General features: G+C 39.7%; 1 protein-coding gene across 17 annotated transcripts in view; it reads left to right on the plus strand.

Annotated features, from left to right (window-relative positions):
- Positions 1–22,150, plus strand: part of SEMA6D (semaphorin 6D) — a gene marked incomplete at its 3' end in the record, with an annotated part of 573,645 nt that overhangs the window by 547,456 nt on the left and 4,039 nt on the right. For 4 of the 17 annotated variants that reach the window (XM_081049648.1, XM_081049650.1, XM_081049639.1 and 1 more), the window contains 17 exons: positions 11,578–11,740; positions 12,142–12,253; positions 12,812–12,872; positions 12,992–13,054; positions 13,167–13,268; positions 13,501–13,591; positions 14,033–14,152; positions 14,842–14,930; positions 15,676–15,893; positions 16,002–16,133; positions 16,431–16,586; positions 16,679–16,852; positions 17,655–17,795; positions 17,890–17,967; positions 18,502–18,602; positions 18,968–19,024; positions 20,539–20,706. In XM_081049648.1, coding sequence (XP_080905774.1) covers positions 11,632–11,740; positions 12,142–12,253; positions 12,812–12,872; positions 12,992–13,054; positions 13,167–13,268; positions 13,501–13,591; positions 14,033–14,152; positions 14,842–14,930; positions 15,676–15,893; positions 16,002–16,133; positions 16,431–16,586; positions 16,679–16,852; positions 17,655–17,795; positions 17,890–17,967; positions 18,502–18,602; positions 18,968–19,024; positions 20,539–20,706 — 1,972 coding nt within the window. In that variant the 5' untranslated portion in view covers positions 11,578–11,631. Of the gene's footprint in view, positions 1–6,695; positions 6,786–11,577; positions 11,741–12,141; positions 12,254–12,811; positions 12,873–12,991; positions 13,055–13,166; positions 13,269–13,500; positions 13,592–14,032; positions 14,153–14,841; positions 14,931–15,675; positions 15,894–16,001; positions 16,134–16,430; positions 16,587–16,678; positions 16,857–17,654; positions 17,796–17,889; positions 17,968–18,501; positions 18,603–18,967; positions 19,025–20,538; positions 20,707–22,150 lie in introns of those variants that run through there. The other 13 variants (XM_081049640.1, XM_081049655.1, XM_081049651.1 and 10 more) reach the window with 12 other exon arrangements.

Genomic DNA, 22,150 nt, shown 5'->3' on the forward strand with positions numbered 1-22,150 from the left:
TAAACATAAACTCTCTTATAATTGACCTTCAGTTACAACCCTCTATCTTTGTAGGCTCCAAGAAATAGCAATTAACTTGGCTTCTCTTTTGCTCTTTTTCAACCTACCTAAACCCATTGCTCCTTTTCCATTTGTCTTGTGGGGCTGTCAGTTGGTAGACTTGTAATTCTTGTAACTCCAAGGGCCGTCATTCTCATGGACTACAGTGAGAACCATGAGCCCTGGAATCTCAGGGACAATAGAGTGCGTGATGCCCCTGAGCTACAGCTCTAGTTCCACCCCCATTCTCTCCTGTTAGTTCACCACACTCTCAACTAAAAGAATTCATGCTCTCTGGGAATAGAGCTCAGGTCCCCACCCTCCCTGGATCCAGGCCCTCTTTTGTTGCTGTTGTTTTGTTTAACAATAATCTAAATTAGACAGGAGTCCAAAATACTAATCTTGCCTTGAGAGATTCAGCAGGGCTTGTGGTGTTTCAGGGCACATGACTAGTTCTTTTGTTTATTCCTTAATTCACAGTTCATTCACAGTTGTCTCAAGTACTGACAATGGTGAGACATGCTTGTCTCCCAGGGACTGAGGACAAGCTTCCCTAGGCTCTGAAAAATTAGGAGCACTTAAGTAGGCCAAGGATGGGAGAGAAGTGCTGTCCAGAAGGCAAGCAGGAGAAAAGGCTTGGCGGAAGTAGGTGGCAGGGCCAGAAACAGCCAGCATAGTGGAAGCATAAGTGAGGAGGGAGCGAGGTTCATGATAAGGCTGGAGAGGGAGGTGGGACTCAGAATGAACACAAAAGGCCACATTACAGAGATCTGGGCTTTCTTCTAAGAATAATAGGGAGTTATTGGAGGATTATATGATAACGTTTATATTCTGAAAAAGGTAATTCTTGCTTCACCTAGAAAATGAGTGGGAGACAAACAAAGGACCCACAGAAAAGTAGGTAAAGGGTCAGAAGAATGTGGGTTAGGGAACGTGAGAAACGGTAGTGTTTTAAAAATCTGTGAACACTCGACTGTGTCTAAATCTACTGAGCAATCACGTGAGACAGGACTGGAAAGTACGTGTTGCATTTAGTTACCTGGAGGCCATCAGTGTCTTTGCTGAGAGAAGCTAGAACAGAGGAAGTAAAAGAATGAGTAGGAGGTGAGGAAGTGACAACAGTTGAGGAAAAAAACAACTTTGTCAATGTCTGTGAATGGAAGGAAAGATAGGTGATGGCTAGAGGAGGATATAGGATCACAGGAGCCTTTCTACCCCTCTCCTTTTTTTTTTTTTAGATGAGAGAAGGTGGACAAATTTAAATGTTGATGTATAGTATTTAATCAATACAAAGTTATAGAATATTTACAGAGAGAAAAATATAATTGGCATTTTCTGTTTCGGGAAAGTCAGAAGGGGTTGGGTTTAAACACATGGAGAGGAGTTGAGGAATGAAATCTCTTAAAATGAGAAACAAGGAAGGAGAAATTAGATGAAGATGCAGGTAAGCGGATGTATTTGGCAAGAGCAAGGGGGCAAGTATGGAGGAAGTTCCTATCTTATAGCTTTTATTTTCTATGGGAAGTAGCTGGGGAGCATGAGAGAAGACTGCAGTAGAGTGAGGAGACAAAATAGATTAGGGCCTTAAGAAAAATGGGAAAAATTCAAACGTATGTACTGATTTGGAGAGTGGGCAAATCTAGTACAAACAACATAGGATCCCCACAGAGTTTTAGAGTGCTAGCTGTAGTGGGTGATCAATAATTCTGTGACATTACTTACTACCAAATTGCCCCAGCGTGTGGTTGTCTTCACTAGTGCTCAGCTGTTCTGCAGCAGGGGCAAAGGGTCAATGGCTGAGATCATCCAAGGTAAGAACTTTGCAAGACAGTGACAGAAACAAAGGAGGAGAAAGTCTAGAGTATAGGCAAACATATTATGGAAATGATGCAGTGGCATGTCAAGATTAGAGAAGGCGATTGAACTGGGAGAAAGGAGAGCAGTTAGTAGGACTGAAGGCCCTGATGAGAAGGACAAGCACTCATGGTGTAAATGGGCAGACAAGCAAGCTGGATGGACAGCAGATTGGGATCAAAGCATGTGATGCTTGACTTTATGCTTTTTGAGGTGAAGAAGCTACATCTGATAAGAAGTCCCAGCATGGAACCATACAGTGGGGCTGTTAAAAGTCTTTGATATGTCTTTCTTACAGAAAGTGACTGGGAAGTTATCAGTTAAAAGACAGGAGGAGAGGCAGGAGATCTAATGAGCAAATAAGCAATCCTGTTTTTGTAAGATCATGGAGAACCAAGGTCTAGAAGAATCATTAGGAAACTGTGAGGACCAACCCAATGCCACTTTCAGATCCTGAGGTAGATGGAGTATGAGAGTCTAAACAGCCCCTCTTTGAGAAGTGGCAACTCTAGAAGAGAGCCAGGGGAGAGCTTCACAATCAGCATGGTATCTTCCTGGGTTCTTTGGTCTCAATTCAAGTAGACCTACTCCATTTCTAAATTCTCATTTCCTTTGAATTAATATTGCTTTCAGGGAGACAAAAACTAGATACCAATTAATTTACCTGGAAATCATTAATTTTAAATGTGGGCACTGTGCTGTAACCATAAAAAGAACTTGCATTAACCAATCCTCTCAATTCTCCTGCTTAAAAAGTAATTCTCCATACTCCCTTTTAGTATTTCTTTTATTTTGGGTTGGCTGACAACAAATCTCAGTTTTTGTTTACGTAAACCATCTTTATTTTTGCCTTTACTTTTTTCAAATAATTTTTCGATTACAGATGACATACAATATTATATTAGTTTCAGGTATGCAACAAAGTGATTAGACATTTATTTAACTTACGAAGTGATCACCTCGGTAGATTCAGTACCCAAATGACACCATACATGGTTATTACTATATTATTGACTATATTCCTTTTTCATTCATCCCTCTAACCTCCTCCCACCTGGCAACCATCAATATATTCTCTGCATCTATGAGTTTGTTTCTGTTTTGTTTGTTCATTATTTTCTTCTTTAGATTCCACATATGAGTGAAGTCATATGGCATTTATCGTTCTCTGTCTGACTTAACTGCAGTCAGCACAATATCTTCTAGGTCTATCCATGTTGTTGCAGATGGCAAGATTTCATTTTTATGGCTGAGTTATATTCCATTGTGTGTGTGTGTGTGTGTGTGTGTGTGTGTGTGTGTGTGTGTGTACACACATGAGGTCGGACAATTAAGTTTGCAAACTTATCCTAGAAAAAGTTTTACCTACCTCATTGCTGAATATCACTATGGTCACCTTTGAAGTACTCCCCTTGGGAAGCTATACATCGATGCCAGTGTCTAGTCCACCCTTCAAAGCAATTTTGGAACTCTTTTTCTGGAATGTCCATCAAAGATGTCGTCCTATTACTTTTGATGTCCTGAATGTCATCCATATGTCTTCCTCTCAATATTGCCTTTATCTTTGGGTAAAAAAAGAAGTCATTAGGGGCCAGATCAGGTGAGTAGGGAGGGTGTTCCAATACAGTTATTTGTTTACTGGCTAAAAACTCCCTCACTGGCAGTGCTGTGTGAGCTGGTGCATTGTCGTGATGCAAGAGCCATGAATTGTTGGCGAAAAGTTCAGGTCGTCTAGCTTTTTCATGCAGCCTTTTCAGCACTTCCAAATAGTAAACTAGGTTAACTGTTTGTCCATTTGGTACAAATTCATAATGAATAATCCCTCGAATATCAAAAAAGGTTAGCAACATCATTACAATAAGTTCTCAAACTTAATTGTCAGACCTCTTACATATCACCCCTTTACCCATCCATTCATTGATGGACACCCAGGTTGCCTCAGTGTATTGGCTTTTGTAAATAATGCTGCAATGAACATATGGATGCACACGTCCCTTCAAAGTAGTGTTTTGGGTTTCTTTGGAGAAATACCCAGAATGGGATTACTGGGTCCTTCTTTGTCTCTTGTAATAGCCTTTGTTTTAAAGTCTTTTTTGTCTGGTATAAGTATTGCTACCCCAGATTTTATTTTTTTTTTCATTTTCATTTTCATGAAATATCTTTTTCCATCCCTTTACTTTTAGCCTGTATGTGTCTTTCAATATGAAGTGAGTCTCTTTTAAGCAGCATACATAAGGGTCATGTTTTCGTATCCATTCAACACCCTATGTCTTTTGATTGGAGCATTTTATCAATTTACATTTAAAGTAATTCTCAATAAATATGTAGTTATTGCCATTTTATTATTCATATTTTTGGGTGTTTTTTTTGTTTGTTTTAGTTTTTTTGTCTTAAAGAAGTCCCTCCTACATTCCTTGTAATACTGGTTTGGTGATGATGAACTTCTTTAGCTTCTTATCTGGGAAGCCCTTTATCTGTACTTAGATTCTAAAGGATAACTTTTAAAGTAATCTTGGTTGTAGTTCCTTGCTTTTCATCACTTTGAATATTTTCTGCCAGTCCCCTCTGGCCTGCAAAGTTGCTGTTGAGGAATCAGCTGACAGTCTTATGGGAGCTCCCTTGTAGGTAACTAAATGCCTTTCTCTCGCTGCTTTTAAGATTCTCTCTTTGTCTTTAGTCTTTGGCATTTTAATTATGATGTGTCTTGGTGTGGGCCTCTTTGGGTTCATCTTGTTTGTGACTCTCTGCTTCCTGGACTTGGATGTCTATGTCCTTCACCAGGTTAGGGAAGTTTTCAGTTATTATTTTTTCAACTTGGTTTTCAGTTCCTTGCTCTCTCTCTTCTCGGTCACCCTGTGCTGCAAATATTGGTATGTTTGATGTTGTCTCAGGCCCCTTAAACTCTCCTCATTTGGGGGGATTTTTGTTTTCTTTTGGCTGTTCTGATTGGGTGTTTTCTACTGCCTTGCCTTCTAAATTGCTGATTCAATCCTCTGCTTCATCTAATCTGTTGATTCCCTCTACTGTAGTTTTTTTTCAGTTACTGTAGTCTTCATTTCTACACTTGATCTTAGCCAAAAGGCCAAGAAGCGATTATAGTCTTCATTTCTGACTGGTTCTTTTTTATGTTTTCTATCTCCATTTTTGTGTTTTCTATCTCTCTGTTAAAGTTCTCCCTGAGATCATTGAGCCATCCTTATAACCAGTGTTTTGAACTCTGCATCTGGTAGATTGCTTCTCTCCATTTTGTATAGCTCTTGTTCTGGAGCTTTGTTCTGTTCTTTTATTTGGGACACATTTCTTTGTCTCTCCATTTTGGCTGCCTCCATCTTTGTTTCTATGTATTAGGTAGGGCTGCTATGCCTCCCAGTCTTAGTGGAGTAACCTTATATAGTAAGTGTCCTATGGGGCCCAGGGGCACAGTTTTCTTGGTCAGCTGAGCCAGGTGCTGTAGGTGTGTCCCTTGTGTGGGCCGTGTGTGCTCTTCTATTGTAGTTGACCCTTGGTTGCTGTTTGCATGTCAATGGAAGGGATTGACCCTCAGGATGATTGGTTGTAAGTTCTGGCTGTGACTACTACAGTGGAGGAGCTGTGGTGCAAGGCTGACCCTACAGAGCAGAATTCACTTTAGCAGGGCTCTGGTGCCTGTTCAGTCTGTCCTTTGGGTGCTTCATCTGCGGAGGCAGCTGGGAGGTACTCCAAAGCTGGCCACCGGCAGCCTAGGGCATCCTGGGAGGGGCCCCACCACAGGCTAAATTCAGTTGCAGCCTGTGCCCTCCCCAGGGCCACCTGAAATGAGTCGCAAAGCAGTCCACAGATAGCCACTACCCCAGCTGGGCTTGGAGGTGCCTGGTAGAGGCCAAGTCGTAAACCGAGACTGGCTGTTACTAGTGCCAGGCTTGGAGCTCAGCAACAGGTATGGGGCACACTGAGACCAGATGCTGCTTGTTTGGAGTTTGTGAACTTCTGAGAAATTTAGGAAAGTCCACAGCTTGAGCCAAGACAGGGCAATTGTATGTAAAAGCCACTGGAAGTGGCTTGGGTGGGCCTGCAGGGCAATGTGTATTAGCCAGGTTGATGGAGACTCAGATATGATAACCACCTAAGTCTGCATTCAGGGAGGGGGAGGGCTTTACAAAGGAACAATGGCTTCTGCCAGCACTTCTGTCTGGGAGAAAGCTACCCTCTCCAGCCTGACTCACCCTGAGCCAGATATTTCAGTCTCTCCCCATATGTCCCTTGTGCCTTTCAAGCTGCTGCCCCAGCACTGAATCTCAGAGCGAGTGAGTCCCTCAGCAAGTAAGTCTCAGGAGGGCCCTTTAAGAGTAGTGATTGGGACTCCAGCCAGCCCTCTATCTCACGCAGCCACAATCTCCTCTGGTTCTCACAGCAAAAGTTGTGGGGACTTCTCTTCCCAGCACTGGAATCCTGGGCTAGGGAGCCAGGTATGGGACTGGGGCCCATCGCTCCTCAGGAGGCATCTCTGCAGCCGAAATATCCGTGCTGATTTTTAACTGCCGCTTGTGGGTGTGGGACCATGTCATTCCTTTTCCCCGCCCCTTCTACCATTCTTGACGTGACTTCTTCTGTATATCCTTCATTACAGGACTTCTGTTCAGTTAGTCTTCGGGCGATTCTCAAGGATGTTTGTTCTGTAGTTTAGTCGTAATTTTGATTTGGTCATGAGAGGATGCAAGCACGGTGTTTACCTACTCCACCATTTTGACCGGAAAACTTGCCTTCATTTTTGAAGAATATATTCACTGGTAATAGAATTCTAAGCAGGAAATTTGTTTTCTTTCAGCACTTTAAAAAAGTCATTCTTTGGTTTACTGGATTCTATTGTTTCTGTTGAAGAGTCAGCTGTCGATATTGTTGTTGCTTCTTTGAAGGTAATACATCTTCTAGCTTTTAACATATTTTTTTGTCTTTGTGTTTAGCATCTTGACTATGATGTGTTTAAATGTGCTTTTCTTTGTATTTAGAAGTGCTTAGAATTTCTTGAATGCCTGACTTATGGTCTTTTGTCAGTTTTGAAAAAGAGTGCAGCCATTACCTTGTCAAATATTCAAATGGTTCTCTCTCTCTCTCTCTCTCTCTCTCTCTCTCTCTCTCTCTCTCTCTCTCTCTCTCTCTCTCTCTCTCTTCCAATAATCTTTTCACAAGATCCTATGTGTCTCTTACTCTCTGATCTGTTTTCCCAACCTTTCTGATTTCCATATTTCTGATATTTTCTATTAACCTATCTTCCAGTAGACAAATCCTCTCTTCAGCTACAAGAAATACGTTGCTAAACACATCTATTAAGAAACTTTAGTTATAGTGTTTTTGTGTGTGTGTGTTTTTGGGAGGGTTGTAGAATTTTTATTTAATTCTTTTTTAATAGATTCCAGTTCTCTGATAAAATTTGCCATCTTGTCATCTTTTTTCTTTGACAAAATAATACAGTTATTTTTTAAACTTATGTTGAATAACTAATATCTGGGATATCTGTGGGTTTACTTCTCTTGTCTTTTTTTTCTTAGTCTTAATTCTTGGAATGTCCAATAATTGGCTGTTTGAATGTCAAGCATTTTATATAAAAAAAAAAAATTGTTGTCTCTGGATGATGTCATTTTCCTCCAGGAAAGAGTCTCCTTATCTTTCCTGCAAATAGGTAGGATAGGAGGAGATAATACCCATCCAACCCCGGAGATGAGCATACTGGAGCTCAAGTGGGAGTTTTTGTTAGGTTTGCCTACCTCACGTTGCCTCCCCTCCTTAGGGTAAAGATCTTCAGAGGTCCAAATGAGACCCTTTAGATATTTACTAGAACTCCCCCTTCTTGGTGGGGCCTCAATTTGAGACTGCCAAACATTTGGTTTTTCTTGATAACTACCCACTCTTTATACAGTTTAAGAATTAGCAAATTCCATAATGTGAAATCAAGTGCTGAGTATGGGGCTCATTTCCTTATTCCCTCCTTTCTCTCAAGGAAACTGCCACTTAAGCCCTGACTGTCTTGGCAACTCTTAACTCGTTTTAAGAGCTTTCCTCATTCTGTTTAGGCTTTAACATCAGGAGTATATGGGAGAAGCCCATATATAATACCACAAAAATGGCAAAGTATAATTACTCAGATAGCCCTGTTCTCTGACTGAAAAGAATAACATAATATAGGTATGTTCTTTACTCTAAGCTTACACATAAGGAAGGTTGTTCCCTCCTCCTTCTTGGAGATATCTGTGTCTATGAAGCTGTACCTTAATCCTCCTACAACACCCTACCATTGTTATGATGTCATGCATAAACAATTTTGCAAATACATGTACAAGATGAAAGAATGAAGGAGTGAACATTTCTTTTCCTTTTTTTTTGGGGGGGGGCATTTTGGCCAATAAGATATAACAACAATAGTCATGATAATATTCACTAAAATTTATTATAGATTTACTATGAACCAAGTTCTATGTTAGATGTTTTATATAGATTGTTTCATTTCATCCTTAGAAGAGCCTAAGAGGTAGTAAAAGGAATTATTCCTATTTTACACTTGAGGAAACTGAAGCTTAAAGATACTAAGTCTACTTCAAGTCTCAGAGCCAGGAAGTAAATAGCACAGTAAATTTGAGCTCAGATTATTCTAATCCCAAAGTCTATGTTCCTTTCTAATGTTTTGTCCTGTCTCTTGACGGGCCCTCTTTCAACATAACTAGTTTCATGATTTTATGAATGCTGGAATCCTGAGATACTTTCTTAAATAAGGTAAGAGCTATATAGTTTGAGGGGGTTTCAATGCAAATCTCCTTCCTGATATCTTTGTGTCAGGTATTTCCCAACCCTTCCATCCCCCATACAGCCTTACTTTGATATATATTTTACGTTAAATACTTTCATTTATCATTTCTATGGCAAATCTGAAAGTAATTTAAAACAAAAATAAGGCTTTACATAGGGACAGGAAGCAATTAGTGGTAAGGCTTTATTTTTGGAGGATGAGATTGGTGGGGGACAGGGTATGGGGAGAAATTGCTTTTTGCAATGTCAGATGAATGAGGTATAGGAAATGATAACTCATCCTGCAGCTTTGTACTTGCCTGTGAGTCAGCAGTGAGTTCATCCTCAGTCTCAATGCTGGAATCACAGCTGTGAGAGACACTTCCTGGTGAGGCCTCTTCCCGCCCTGCTATCTGGGGAACTGAGGCTCTGTCCACATGATGTGAACCATTCAGTTACCTATTCTGGTGCAGAAAGATTCACAGAACTGTCTTCTGGTTTTCATGCAGCTATTTCTAAGTTTCTTCAGGATACATTGGTGTTTCTGAGTTTTTTCCCTTGATACACAGAAGAACAGCCAGTGATTTTCCAGAGAATTAAGTTTAGGATTAATGTCACACCAGAATTTAGTTCTTAGGGCAATGTTTCATATTTTTATACTGTTTCAACTTTCTGGGGTCTTTATAAATGGCCAGACACTGGAAAAGCAAGACAGGAAGATGCTGCTTCAGGAGAAGTGGTAGATTGAAAGAGGTCATCTTGTCATGATTGAAAATATATGCATGTGGCAAGAAGGCTAGAACCAAGTCATGCTGGTTGTTGAGTTGGAATGGTAAGATTGTTGGTGATTGTCTTTTACTTTCTTTTCCAGGTTTTATAAATGGTCTAAGTTGTAAAATGTATTCTAAAAATAATCCTTTAGTATTTTAAAAGTGACTATCCATTTATGGAAAGCATTTAGCCTAATAGCGTTAATATTTTATGACAGCTTTTTCACAGATCTTGCTCAGGCTCTTAAGGTCAAGTTGATCATATGTACAGTGTCCCGTACAGAATGGGTGAAGGGGACTAACTTTGCTCAGAATCTGTATATGCCGGGCATTTAGCTCTTTTTCATACTGTGGAGAAGGGGGTATTATCCACATATTGTAGATAAACAAACAAATGCCCAAAGAGACTAAAGAAACTTTAATCTCAGCTAGTAGTAAGTAATGGAGTTACAAATCCAAGACAGACTGCCACCAAAGTCCAGTCTTTCAACTTGAATACAAAATGATGATTCTCTAGATCCCACTAATTTATTGCTGGATTAATCATCCATTAAAAAAATTGTACTGCAATATTATTCTCTCTTGTTGTACAACTAGGGTTCTAAAACTCACTGATACTTGGCTTTTACTTCAATAAGAAAAAGAAGTGTTGAGAATATTGCCTAGTATACACGTACACCTGTGTATCTGACGTTAAGAAGATAAAAGAGGCATAGTAACCACCTAGTTGAGTAGATGGACTCCCCCCAGAATTTGAAGTGATTCTCATCCTCTGCCCTGAAGTTCATAGAGAAATGAAACTAAAGATAAATCTTAATGCTTTACTGTTGGTACAGTAGTTGTTAGTGACAATTTTGGTTGAGGAAGGGGTGGTATTTTTGCAAAGTAGAGCATTTATTGTTTCCAAAAAATACCCATCCCATTTACTCAGCAGGGTCCTGATTTATTTTTTAATAAATGAGTAACGTTTCAAGATGTTTTAAATGTTTTGACAGTTAATATGGTACAAGTAATGCTATCAGCTTTGTTGAGATATTGACATACAATATACTGCACATGTGTGTACAATGTACAATTTCCTAAAATTTAACATATGCCTACACCTGTGAAATACCACTTCAATAAAAATAATGAATGTATTCATTACCCCAAAAAGTTGTTTTGTAATGCTGTATTTTTGAAGAAAACAATCCATCATCTAATCTGATGAAAAAGCCTAAATGGGAACTCATGTGATAGGAGTTTGGACTCTGATCTTGCCCTAAATAGTTCCATGAAATTCAGTGAGTCCCTTAATGTTTTCAGCCCTTAGTTTTCTCATCTGAAAAATGAGGAGGCTGGACTAGATAGTCCCTAAGTTCCCCCTGTGGCTCTAAAGTTCGATAAAGCTAAGAGGACAGGCCTACTTAGGGGATTGGTTTGTGTCCAAATGGTTTTATGTAAAAATATAGACTTCCCCAGAGGTCTGGTGGCAGCTGTGCTACTTCATCCCTGCCCTGCTTCGCTTGATTGATTGATTGATCATGAAATCACTTAATTTCTTTTCATTCTCTTTCACCCTGATTCAAGATCATTCATGTCATTGCATCCATGTTGGTGTTAGTAAGCTTAGGGAACTGTTCTACTTAAGAATTTAGAGCTAAGGCTTGAATAATGCTGGGAATTTGACAATGCACTAAGCAAAGATCAGATGAAGGATGACAGTACCATTAGCTCCTTGGATATTTACGAGGAATGTTGGGCATTTTATGGGGGCCAGAGGCAAGCTGCACTGGATGTGTTTCAGGGCTGGGGGCAGGGAAGCAGATTGGAGTTTAATTAAAATTCTAATCCCAACTTTGCCCATCTTCATGCCAAGTCAACAGCTAGCATTTCTGTTTGTGGTTCTGGGGATTTTGCTGTGATGACATACATAGTTACCTTAAAAACTCTTGCAAATTTACCTAAAATGTCCATATGCTCATCAGATACTTAAATCAGGCCTGGCAAGCTGCCATCTTTTGCGTGTATTTCCAGAGATAACTCCTTCACCACGCCCAGTGCTCCTGGGGGGAGGAGGGCATTAGAGAGAGCTGGTGGTGAAAATTGAGCTGATTGCAAATGAGAAAACAGGTTCCTCATAGCATAGTGACCTTTCTAAACTGTCTCTGTTTTCTAGGTGGCTCAGTGGGATTTCTGAGGACGGGCTGCTTTGACTTCACCTTGACCCACCATGAGGTTCTTCCTGCTCTGTGCCTACATGCTGCTGCTAATGATTTCCCAATTGAGGGCAGTCAGTTTTCCTGAAGATGATGAACCCCTTAATACTGTTGACTATCACTGTAAGTAATCAAAAGAAGACTCCTCCTTTTCTAAGAAGGAAGCTTTTTGGTTTTGTTTTTTCTAAGCATATTCATTTTTAGAAAGAGAGAGTTTTATATGCCTTAAATATGTTGTTTTCCATATTAATTTATCCATAATAATTTTCTGGTGTTCAGAGAAAATGTGACAGTTTTGTTGGATGCTTTTCTAAAGCAGCCCATATATAGGTTATATGTTTTCAGTTAAAAGAAAAAGGCTATTTGCTGAATTTCACTGTCTTTTATTCATTTATATTCAAGACTCGAACTGAAGAATTTAGTTAAAACCCTTCTACAACTAGTAGATACAGCTAATCAATGCTGTATATTGATTCTTCAGCTCCATAATCCTGACTGATGGTTTAGCCCATGTTTACTTGCAGATTCAAGGCAATATCCGGTTTTTAGAGGACGCCCTTCAGGCAATGAATCGCAGCACAGGCTGGACTTTCAGCTGATGTTGAAAATTCGAGACACACTTTATATTGCTGGCAGGTAATTTTCCTCTCATTGGTTTATTAGATTAAAATTCTTTTCTCTCATGGTGCTTGCATTAATGTGTCTAGTTCATGAAAAACTAATATGTGATTGTGATCAAAAATTGCAAGTAGCCAAAAATATTCACAGCGAAGAGTCAGTGTTGTATACCAAGAACAAAATACAAAGCCAAAGCCTTCAGCGGTGCTATTTTATTACTGCCATCAAGAAATCATACACCATTCTTTATTCCTAAAGCAGCATGGAAAGAAAATCTTCCTTTATTCTTTTTTAACTTGGAATTATTTGAGCAAATATTAGAAGTATGTCTATGCTAATACAAGTAGCAGTTTGACCCACGCCTGAAGAGAAGAGCTTTCTTTGCTCCCTAACCACAGTGCTATATAAAAGCTTCTCACTAATGAAAAAGCACCCTTTGTTGACTTTGTTGGAGACAGAGAAAATCCAAATGATCTCCAAAACACAATAAAAGCAGATCTGTAAAAATAAAATAAGAAGCCGCTTAACATTTTTATGCATCTACATCATACGACTTAACTGCCTTGTTTCCAACAGGGATCAAGTTTATACAGTGAGCTTAAATGAAATCCCCAAAACAGAAGTAATACCGAGCAAGGTAAGCTAGTGTAGCTCGCAAATTTACTTGCATTCACTCAGAATGTAGGTAATGTCACCCTCACCTCCAGAAATGTTCACAATTAAAAATTGAACTTTGGTTTTGTTTGATTAATGCAGAAACTGACATGGCGGTCAAGACAACAGGATCGAGAAAACTGTGCTATGAAAGGCAAACATAAAGTAAGTGAACCAGACACGTAAGTGCCTGCTAGAGTTGTTCTTTCTGTGGACTTGATCGCACAGTGGCAGCATGTGGAATGCCTAATAGTAATGTACTTATTACTTTCTTTAGGATGAATGCCACAACTTTATTAAAGTATTTGTTCCAAGGAACGATGAGATGGTTTTTGTATGTGGTACCAATGCGTTTAATCCCATGTGTAGATACTATCGGGTAAGTATATTTTATATGATGTGCTTTTTTTCATCAACTTTTCTTCCTTCACTGGTATGATGTTAGAGTTGAATCCTTTATGCTGTAACCTAGTAAGTGGTTTCATCTCTAATGCTATAGAAGAATAAAGGCAGAATTCGTCAAATAGAATTTCAGTACAAATAAAACAGTATTGCCTTCTGACAGGTACATTGAACAGATGTGACACCAGCTATTTATTTTTCTTTTGTAGTTGAATACCTTAGAGTATGATGGGGAAGAAATTAGTGGCCTGGCAAGATGCCCATTTGATGCCAGACAAACCAATGTTGCCCTTTTTGCTGGTAAGATCTTTTAGTGTAATGAATATAAATGATTAATGACATTGAAGGAGCAAAGGAACTTACAGGAAGTAAAAAAGCTTATAACTAGGGTAGCTACCTTGATATAGGTGTTGCAAAGTCTAAAAGCTATGAAAATTTTTCCAAAAATGAGGAAATAAAAGTGAACATACTACAATATAATATTCTGACACTTACTTCTGTTGTTAACTAAGCCATGAATATGTTGCTTAACTTTTTGATGCTTAGATTCCTTATCCGTAAAATTAGGTAATATTTTGGGCCAACCTGTCACAGTTTGATAAAGAGCATCAGATTTAGCTTTATTTTATTTAGAGAGATAAACACATGAAAGCCCTCCAAAAGGTATAACACACTCTACATAGGGTAACGCACTTCAGGATAATTATGGTTATTTTACTCAAATTATAACTTCGGTTTCAGATGGGAAGCTGTATTCTGCCACAGTGGCTGACTTTTTGGCCAGTGATGCTGTTATTTATCGAAGCATGGGCGATGGATCTGCCCTTCGTACAATAAAATATGATTCCAAGTGGATAAAAGGTATTTGTAGAGCAAGGGTAGTGGATGGCTAAATGGGAACAGGAGCCCTGGGTATCCGGAGGTTCAGTGCATGACTATACTGTTTATTGAGAGCAAGTATAAGCTGCTTTGAGTGTGAATTAGGGGCATTGATGAGAAATGAAGAGACCAGTAGCCATGGCAAGAAAGTAGATTCATCCAGGATTTTATTTTAGGTGACCTCAAATAAAACAGATCCCCTTTCTGTGTGACAATTTCCCTAACTCTAAATGCATATAATAATACTCCTTGCCCACTTCTATCTACCAATCCTAGAAAGTTAAAAGTGAGAATCAGTTAGTTCATATCTGCAGTCATTTTGTTCTTTGGAGTCTAGAAATCAGGATTTTTTTATTTTTATTTTTATTCTCAACATAAGAGGTTTTCTTCCCTAGTTAAATAGGTTAATGAATAAATCTGTTGAAACAAAGACCTTTGCTCTAGTTCAGCTCCCTGAAGCTTTTTACAGCCCATTAGCTGACATTAAAGACTCTGGGTTCCCTGGAGCTTCTACTCACCCATATCAGGACTCCTCAAAATCGTTGATGTATGGAAGTTCTCAGTGGCTTGAATGTAGCCCTGCGACATCTACCAGTCATGCCTAGCAGTCAGGGTCTTGTGCTAATTGAATTATTCTTTAGGAACCAGTTTGTTTTCAATTTTTCTTTCAGAGCCACACTTTCTTCATGCCATAGAATATGGAAACTATGTCTATTTCTTCTTTCGAGAAATTGCTGTAGAACATAATAATTTAGGCAAGGCAAGTATATGCACTTGACTTTTATTGTGGACTCGAACTGCATGGAATTAAGCCCCCTTTGGTAGAGATATGGCCTTTGCATGTTTTCCACAACTCAATGCCTTTAGGGCCAAGTGCAGAAAGGTGAGTAGCTTATCCTGAGAATAATTGCGGGAACACACCTGAACAATGGCCTGAGTGGGAACAGCAGCCTGAGGCCTTGAGGTTTCGCTTTTCCTGTCACTACAGAGAGTGTTCTGCAGGCACCCTTGAGCTATGGATGCTTCCTTAACTCTTTAGCAGTCCATTGATCGGTTATTATTTCTCTGTATCAAGAGGCAGGATGGAAAGTAGAGGCCCTGGTTCAGTTTTGAGTGCTGTAGTAAAAGCCCACATGTTTAAAGTATTGCCACCCATTCTATGCCAGGTTTAAAATGGCACATTTCATTCACAATATGAGAAGCAAAGTGGGAGACAAAGTGTGGGGATGGTTCCCATTCAGCCAAGCAGTTCAATCACTCACTTCTTGGGGAGCTTGTTTGGCAGAACAGGAAAAGGGCCCGTTTTTCTCACAAGTAAATGTAGTTTACATTCTCGGTCTACAGATCCCTAGAGAGAAGCCTGCTAGATTCTGTTGAACCAGATATATCTTTAGCAGTTTTTGTCTGCCCCGCTCCCCGTGTGCCCCCGCCCCAAATAGCAGCTTTGGGTTTCTCTTCCCCTATCGTGCTCATAACCCGGTTGCGCTACTTTGTCCCTTGGGCAGGCTGTCTATTCCCGGGTGGCCCGCATCTGTAAAAACGACATGGGTGGCTCCCAGCGGGTCCTGGAGAAACATTGGACTTCATTTCTGAAGGCTCGGCTTAACTGCTCTGTCCCTGGAGATTCCTTTTTCTACTTTGACGTTCTGCAGTCCATTACGGACATAATACAAATCAGTGGCATCCCCACCGTGGTCGGGGTGTTCACCACACAGCTGAACAGGTGAGAACACATCCTTGACACCTCAATAGACGTTCTGTCCTTGTTTGTGGGACCTACCAATAGGCCATTGTCACCTGATGATTTTCTAATGGTTTTCTCCCTTTTCAGCATTCCTGGTTCTGCAGTCTGTGCATTTAGCATGGATGACATTGAGAAAGTATTCAAAGGACGGTTTAAAGAACAGAAAACTCCAGATTCTGTTTGGACAGCAGTCCCCGAAGACAAAGTACCAAAACCAAGGTGAGGAAAAAAGACAAAAGGGGTTTTTGTCTTTAACCAAAGCCTCTGCCCACTGGAAGCATCCATCCTCAGAGAACAATTGGGCCACGCTCCCAACTGCGGGAAGCGGCCCCTGTATAGCACCGCAGTCAGTAAACATGACCCTGTGAGTGTGAATGCAGAGAACTTCCTGGAAATAGCATCGCTCCTTGGGTTTTGCTCACTCTCCTTTCTCTTGACCTCTTCTTTCAGAATGGACACTTAATGCCTTAGATACAGTTTATGAAGTGGGGAAAAAACACACTGTTTTCCTTTCAGGCCTGGCTGTTGTGCGAAGCATGGCCTTGCTGAAGCTTATAAAACCTCCATTGATTTCCCGGATGAAACCCTGTCATTCATCAAATCCCACCCCCTGATGGATTCTGCCGTCCCACCCATTGCCGACGAACCCTGGTTCACAAAGACTAGGATCAGGTAAGACTGTCTGGCAATGGCAGCCCACTTCCATCCAATACCTTCTCTTCCTGTTGGCCTCCCCCTCTGACTTGGCTCATCTCCTCTGGCAGGTACAGACTGACAGCCATTGCTGTCGACCATTCTGCTGGACCCTATCAGAACTACACAGTCATCTTTGTTGGCTCGGAAGCTGGTGTGGTACTTAAAGTTTTGGCAAAGACCAGTTCTTTCTCTTTGAATGACAGCATATTACTGGAAGAGATTGAAGCATACAACCATGCAAAGTAGGTATATTTTACGAGAATGCTCTACAGCACTGCTCAAAAATTTCCGGCATTTATTTCTTCTAGTCATTTCCTTTCAGCCCTCTAAATTAGCAGTGGTTTGGCATATTGGTATTTTGGTGGGTTTTTTTTTTCCCCCACTGAAATGAATCCTGGGTTTGCTGTTTTCCCGAGTCCACTGGGGCTTGAAGGGTGGGAGGCTGATGTGTTTAAAAATAATTCAGCCCTGGTTTTTCACCTGTAGAAGATGAGAGCATTTTACTATCACCCCTCTTACCTTGCAGATAAATTTCAGGATGCTACATACAGCAGACAGTTGGTTGCAAGCATACACACGTACACACTGAAAACAATTCTTTAAACCACTGACATAAAAAATTATTTGGACCATTAAAACAAACAAGAGATAGGTGAGAGAAATGGAGCAAAGGAGACTAAGGAGATATCCAGGAACATCCAGCACAGGAAGATTTAAATTCATTAAAACATTTTCTTTTTTTCCCCTAGAGTCTAACATGGTCTGCACAAATATAATTCCCTTCGATCTTCAGAATGGGAAAGCAATCGTAAAAAACCCTTTGTCGAGCCTGAAATTTAACCAACCATGCAGAGAAGTAGAAGATGAATCACATAATTATTACTTCCCAAATTATGTACTTGCCTGGTTTGCTACCGATAATATTCCTTAAGACACCTCCCCAGCTCTCAATAATTGCAAAAACCAAACCCCCCTTGCCTTGTATAGTTCACACAGCTTTTGACTTACTAAACATATTGCTTCAAAATGTATCCCACAATATAGGTGTAATGCTGAGAATGAGGAGGACAGAAAGGTCATCTCATTACAGTTGGATAAAGATCATCACGCTTTATATGTGGCGTTCTCTAGCTGCGTTATTCGCATGCCCCTCAGTCGCTGTGAGCGTTATGGATCATGTAAAAAGTAAGCTGATGTTTCTGTTCTTACCCTGGGTCTTGCAGCACCAAGACATTTGATGACAAGAAATCCAAGTTATGTTCTGTTTGGTTTTGTTCAGGTCTTGTATTGCTTCTCGGGACCCGTACTGCGGCTGGTTAAGTCAAGGAGCCTGTGGTCGAGTCACCCCAGGGATGCTGTAAGTATATCTTGTCACATTAGATCTTCTCCACATCTGCTTCTACCTTCTCCAGGGTCTCTAAAGCTAGAAATTTTAGAAAACTTCCAATAACACTACTACTTTTCTTTTTTTCTCTTATTTTCTCTTATTTTCTTTCGTTTTCTCTCTCTCTCTCTCTCTCTCTCTCTCTCTCTCTCTCTCTCTCTCTCTCACCCTCCCTTTCTCCCTCCCTCCCTCCCTCCCTCTTTCCCTCTCTTTCTTTCTGTCTTTTTCTTTCTTTTTTTTTTTTTTTGGTATGGGCCAAGTTGGAAAAAAAGGAAAATCTGGAGCCGTGAGAAGGGAAGTGAGATTGTAGACAGTATAATACCTAAAATGGATGGAGAAAAAGCCATTCCCTTCTGTTCTCTTCAACATTCCAGTCACCAAATGTTTAACAGAAATACTCATTTTAGCAAGCTATGTTGAAATGTCTATTTTTTTCTCTCTGCCCATTCTTACTAATCGGTCTGTATTCTTGGTTCTGCTCTGGTTGTCACTTGTGTTCCTATGAAGACTGTTAACTGAAGACTTCTTTGCTTTCCATAACCACAGCGCTGAAGGATATGAACAAGACACAGAATACGGCAACACGGCCCATCTAGGGGACTGCCATGGTAAGACCAAATCTTCCTTGCCCTTCCTGCACTTCTTTTTGACCACATTTGCACGTGAACATTATTTTACAATCAGTCTTTTAATGACTCAGGACACATACCACCTAGCATTTAACTTAAACTTCGCAAAAGCTGAGCTGTTTGGTCATGGGCAAATGTTAAAGGAGAGTTTTACGTTTTGTTTTTTTTTTTGTCCTTCACCATTTACAATTTTGTAGGAAATCTAGAGAAAAGTAGTCTAACCAGTAGGTTAATTTTTCAGTTTATAGTCTTTTCTTTGACTTTTTTAGTTGATTGGAATTCATAAATTTTTGCTTTCTTTTGGTTACTTTTTTACTGATTACTTGTTCCTTTAATTCTTTTAGAAATTTTGCCTACTTCAACTACACCAGATTACAAAATATTTGGCGGTCCAACATCTGGTTAGTTTTTTTTAATTTTTTTGAATTAACAACCTTTTCTTTCCTTCAAGTTCAGCATTTTCAGCCCCTTCTCCCCTCCTTTTGCGCAGTTTGGCAGTCCTTCATTTTTGTGCTTTGACTCATAATTCCACTGATGGTACCGAAAGACTTCTTCTCACTCAACACTTCACCCCTGTGTAGCATGTTAATAGCCTGTCATTGGCCAAGGCACATCTTCTAAGAAAAATCAAACGGATTAACATAGACTGCATTCCAGCTGCACGCACGTCCACCCAAGCTTTCTTCTCTCTCACCCCTATGCATTGTGAATGTTCCCTCTGGCCATCTATATTTAATGGATGGCAGAATTTCATTATTTTCCCCCTCTCTCCTCAACCTTTCCTAAGACTTAGTATACAAATACACATTTCCCCAAAATGTGTATTTATAAATTTTAGAGCTCTTTTTTGAATGGTTTGTGGTAATCCCAGGAAACTTGGAATGTTGTGGTCTTGGTGGTGTGGAAAAGACTCCCGCTGAATGAAGCTGGTTTCTGATGTATTAAGGTGTTCAGTGGGCTCTCCACGCCCCTCTGTCTGTATCTGTTTGGGAATCTTCATCTGTGACTGTTGTACCCAGTCTGAACTGTGGTCTCTGGAGTTTTAACCTAAAGTCATATGCTTGCATTCTGAGGGAAAATGTACTTGGTGGAAATCAGTAATAGACATGCTAAGAAGTGAAGTTACTCCAGATCCTATTGCTGCTTCGAAAACTCACCAGCAGTTTCATTCCTCGGGAAGGAGGGCGGAGGGAGAAAGGGATGGCAGATTTTATGTATCAGAACATCCTAATTCAGCTTGTAAATGCCATTTCTTTTGCATGAGTTGCTGCTAACTCTTTGGAAGGAACTCCCCAGGCATTTTGGGAGGCACAGGCAAGGTTCATCCCTGTTTCAGTGCTTTGCCATGGACGGTGAGCCCTCAGTGCAGTGAATAATCTACAGATGGAAGGGGGTCGTGGTAAAGCAGGACAACATCTTAGGCAGAGCTGGCTTATCAGATCCAAAATCAAGTGTTTACAAGGACTTAACCAGGTGTTTTCTGATGAAGCTACACTGAGGTTCCCCACTGAAGGATATACAGTCTCCAACCATCTATGAAAGTGTTTTGAAAAATATATACAAAGAGAAATGAAATGATGTTGTCTCACAAAATGATGAAAAACTAGCAATTAACCTTTGGGATTTGTATTACCTTTTCCATGAGTGTCATTGTCACACCAAGGGCTTCTGTAAGAGTGTTTTGAGTGTCTTTAAATTTGAAATCTGCTTAATAGAGCTTTATTGTTAATTTTTAATTTTTATTTTTCCCTTACAAGAAAGGGATGTGGTGTAGTCTTTGCAGATGTGTTTTTATGAACTCCTAGCACAGGCTTTCTCATAAAATTTATTTAAACTGTACTTAAAAATGCAACAGACCAGTCAGGAAAATCTGCTGGCAGTACCCATGTTAATAAAAATCTGTTTGCCACCACAGACATGGAGGTATCTTCATCTTCTGTTACCACAATAGCAAGTATCCCAGAAATTACACCTAAAGTGATTGATACGTGGAGACCTAAACTGACGAGCTCCCGGAAATTTGTAGTTCAAGATGACCCAATCACTTCTGATTTTACTGATCCTTTATCAGGTATCCCAAAGGGTAAGGCCTCACCAGGGAATTCATCTCTCACTGAATGGAAACCTGATTCCTAATATCTCTAAGAAGCGTATGGAACTAGGGCTTTCCAGAGGTGAACCAGAACGGAGTTGCTACTGTTACTGCCCCCTCCACTGGCTGCAGTCACTTCAGTTTTCTGTGGTTATATTGGAGTGCATTCCTTAAAAGATGAAAGAGCTTGAAAGCTGTTAAAGAAAAGGGTGGTGAAACAGCCACTCAGACAATCTCATTCATGTTGGTTTCTGTCTAAAGAAGCTGGAGACTTCTGGATATCAGAGAATTTCAAGAGTCACCCCAGTGACATCAAAAACAAAACTCATTGATTGCAAATCTCCAGATATGAAATGCTTTGCCTACGAGCCTTTCCCAGCCTTGTGTTTAGCTGCAGTTCAAAATGCAACTTGAAAAGGATCTGTGTGGTACTAAGTTGCTTGAATACCATAAACAATAAAACATAACAGAGTGCTTACCCATAACTATCCTTTTCAGCCCATAATAGAAGCAGTTATAACATAGCTGTGGGGTAGGCTTATTAAACTAAACATATTACTCCAGAAAAAAAAAAATCTATTCTTTAGTGCTTACTAAACTATGGGATCAGGTTTCCAATCAGTTTTTATGACAGTGCATTGTCATTTATGATTTACGTCTGTTGATTTTGGTTTTCTGTATTTTCACTGTAAACAATTTTATAATCATTCTTTCTGCTTTGTTTTCTTCAGTAATACCATTTCTACTTTTCTTTCTTTGTCTTTCAAAATGCCACTGAATTTCATAACTCTGGACATTGATTAAAAACAACTAATGTTCAAAGACCTTAGTACTAACCTAGCAAAAGAATCTTCAAAATCACCCTGACTTACCTTATTCTGGGATAGCTGTTTATAGCATGTAACAGACTTGGATACCTCTTAAACTAACATTTCTTTGGTTGACTGTTAGATGTCTGTGGTTGCATTCAAAAATCCCAATAATTGCAAACTAATTCACTCTTCTTCTTCTAGTCTAACTTAAATATTTCTTAAATACCTCAAAATATTTGAATGATATTGCTTAACTAATATGTAGTATATTTCCTTAGACTGTCTGGGTTTCTTTCATATCAAGCAATACAAGAGTGCTTCACCCCAAAATGGAATGAAAAAACAAAAAAAATCAAAGCAAACATGAAAGTCTATATTTATAGCTAAAAATGACCAAGCAGATGCTTTTAGTTTGTGAACAAATTATGTGTCTATATTTCAGTGAAGATAGCATAATTGTATTAGTATAATTATTTTAGCATAATATATGTTTATGCCAATTCATACATTTCCCTAATCCTAGCAGCTGCCCTTAAATCCTGTTTATGAATTAGGAGAAAATCATGAGACAAAACATTTCATTCATTTAAAACAGGCCATTTAGAAAATACACACTTTCTAAT

Source organism: Rhinolophus hipposideros (assembly GCF_964194185.1).
Source record: "Rhinolophus hipposideros genome assembly, chromosome: 5".
Classification (NCBI taxonomy): Eukaryota; Metazoa; Chordata; class Mammalia; order Chiroptera; family Rhinolophidae; genus Rhinolophus; species Rhinolophus hipposideros.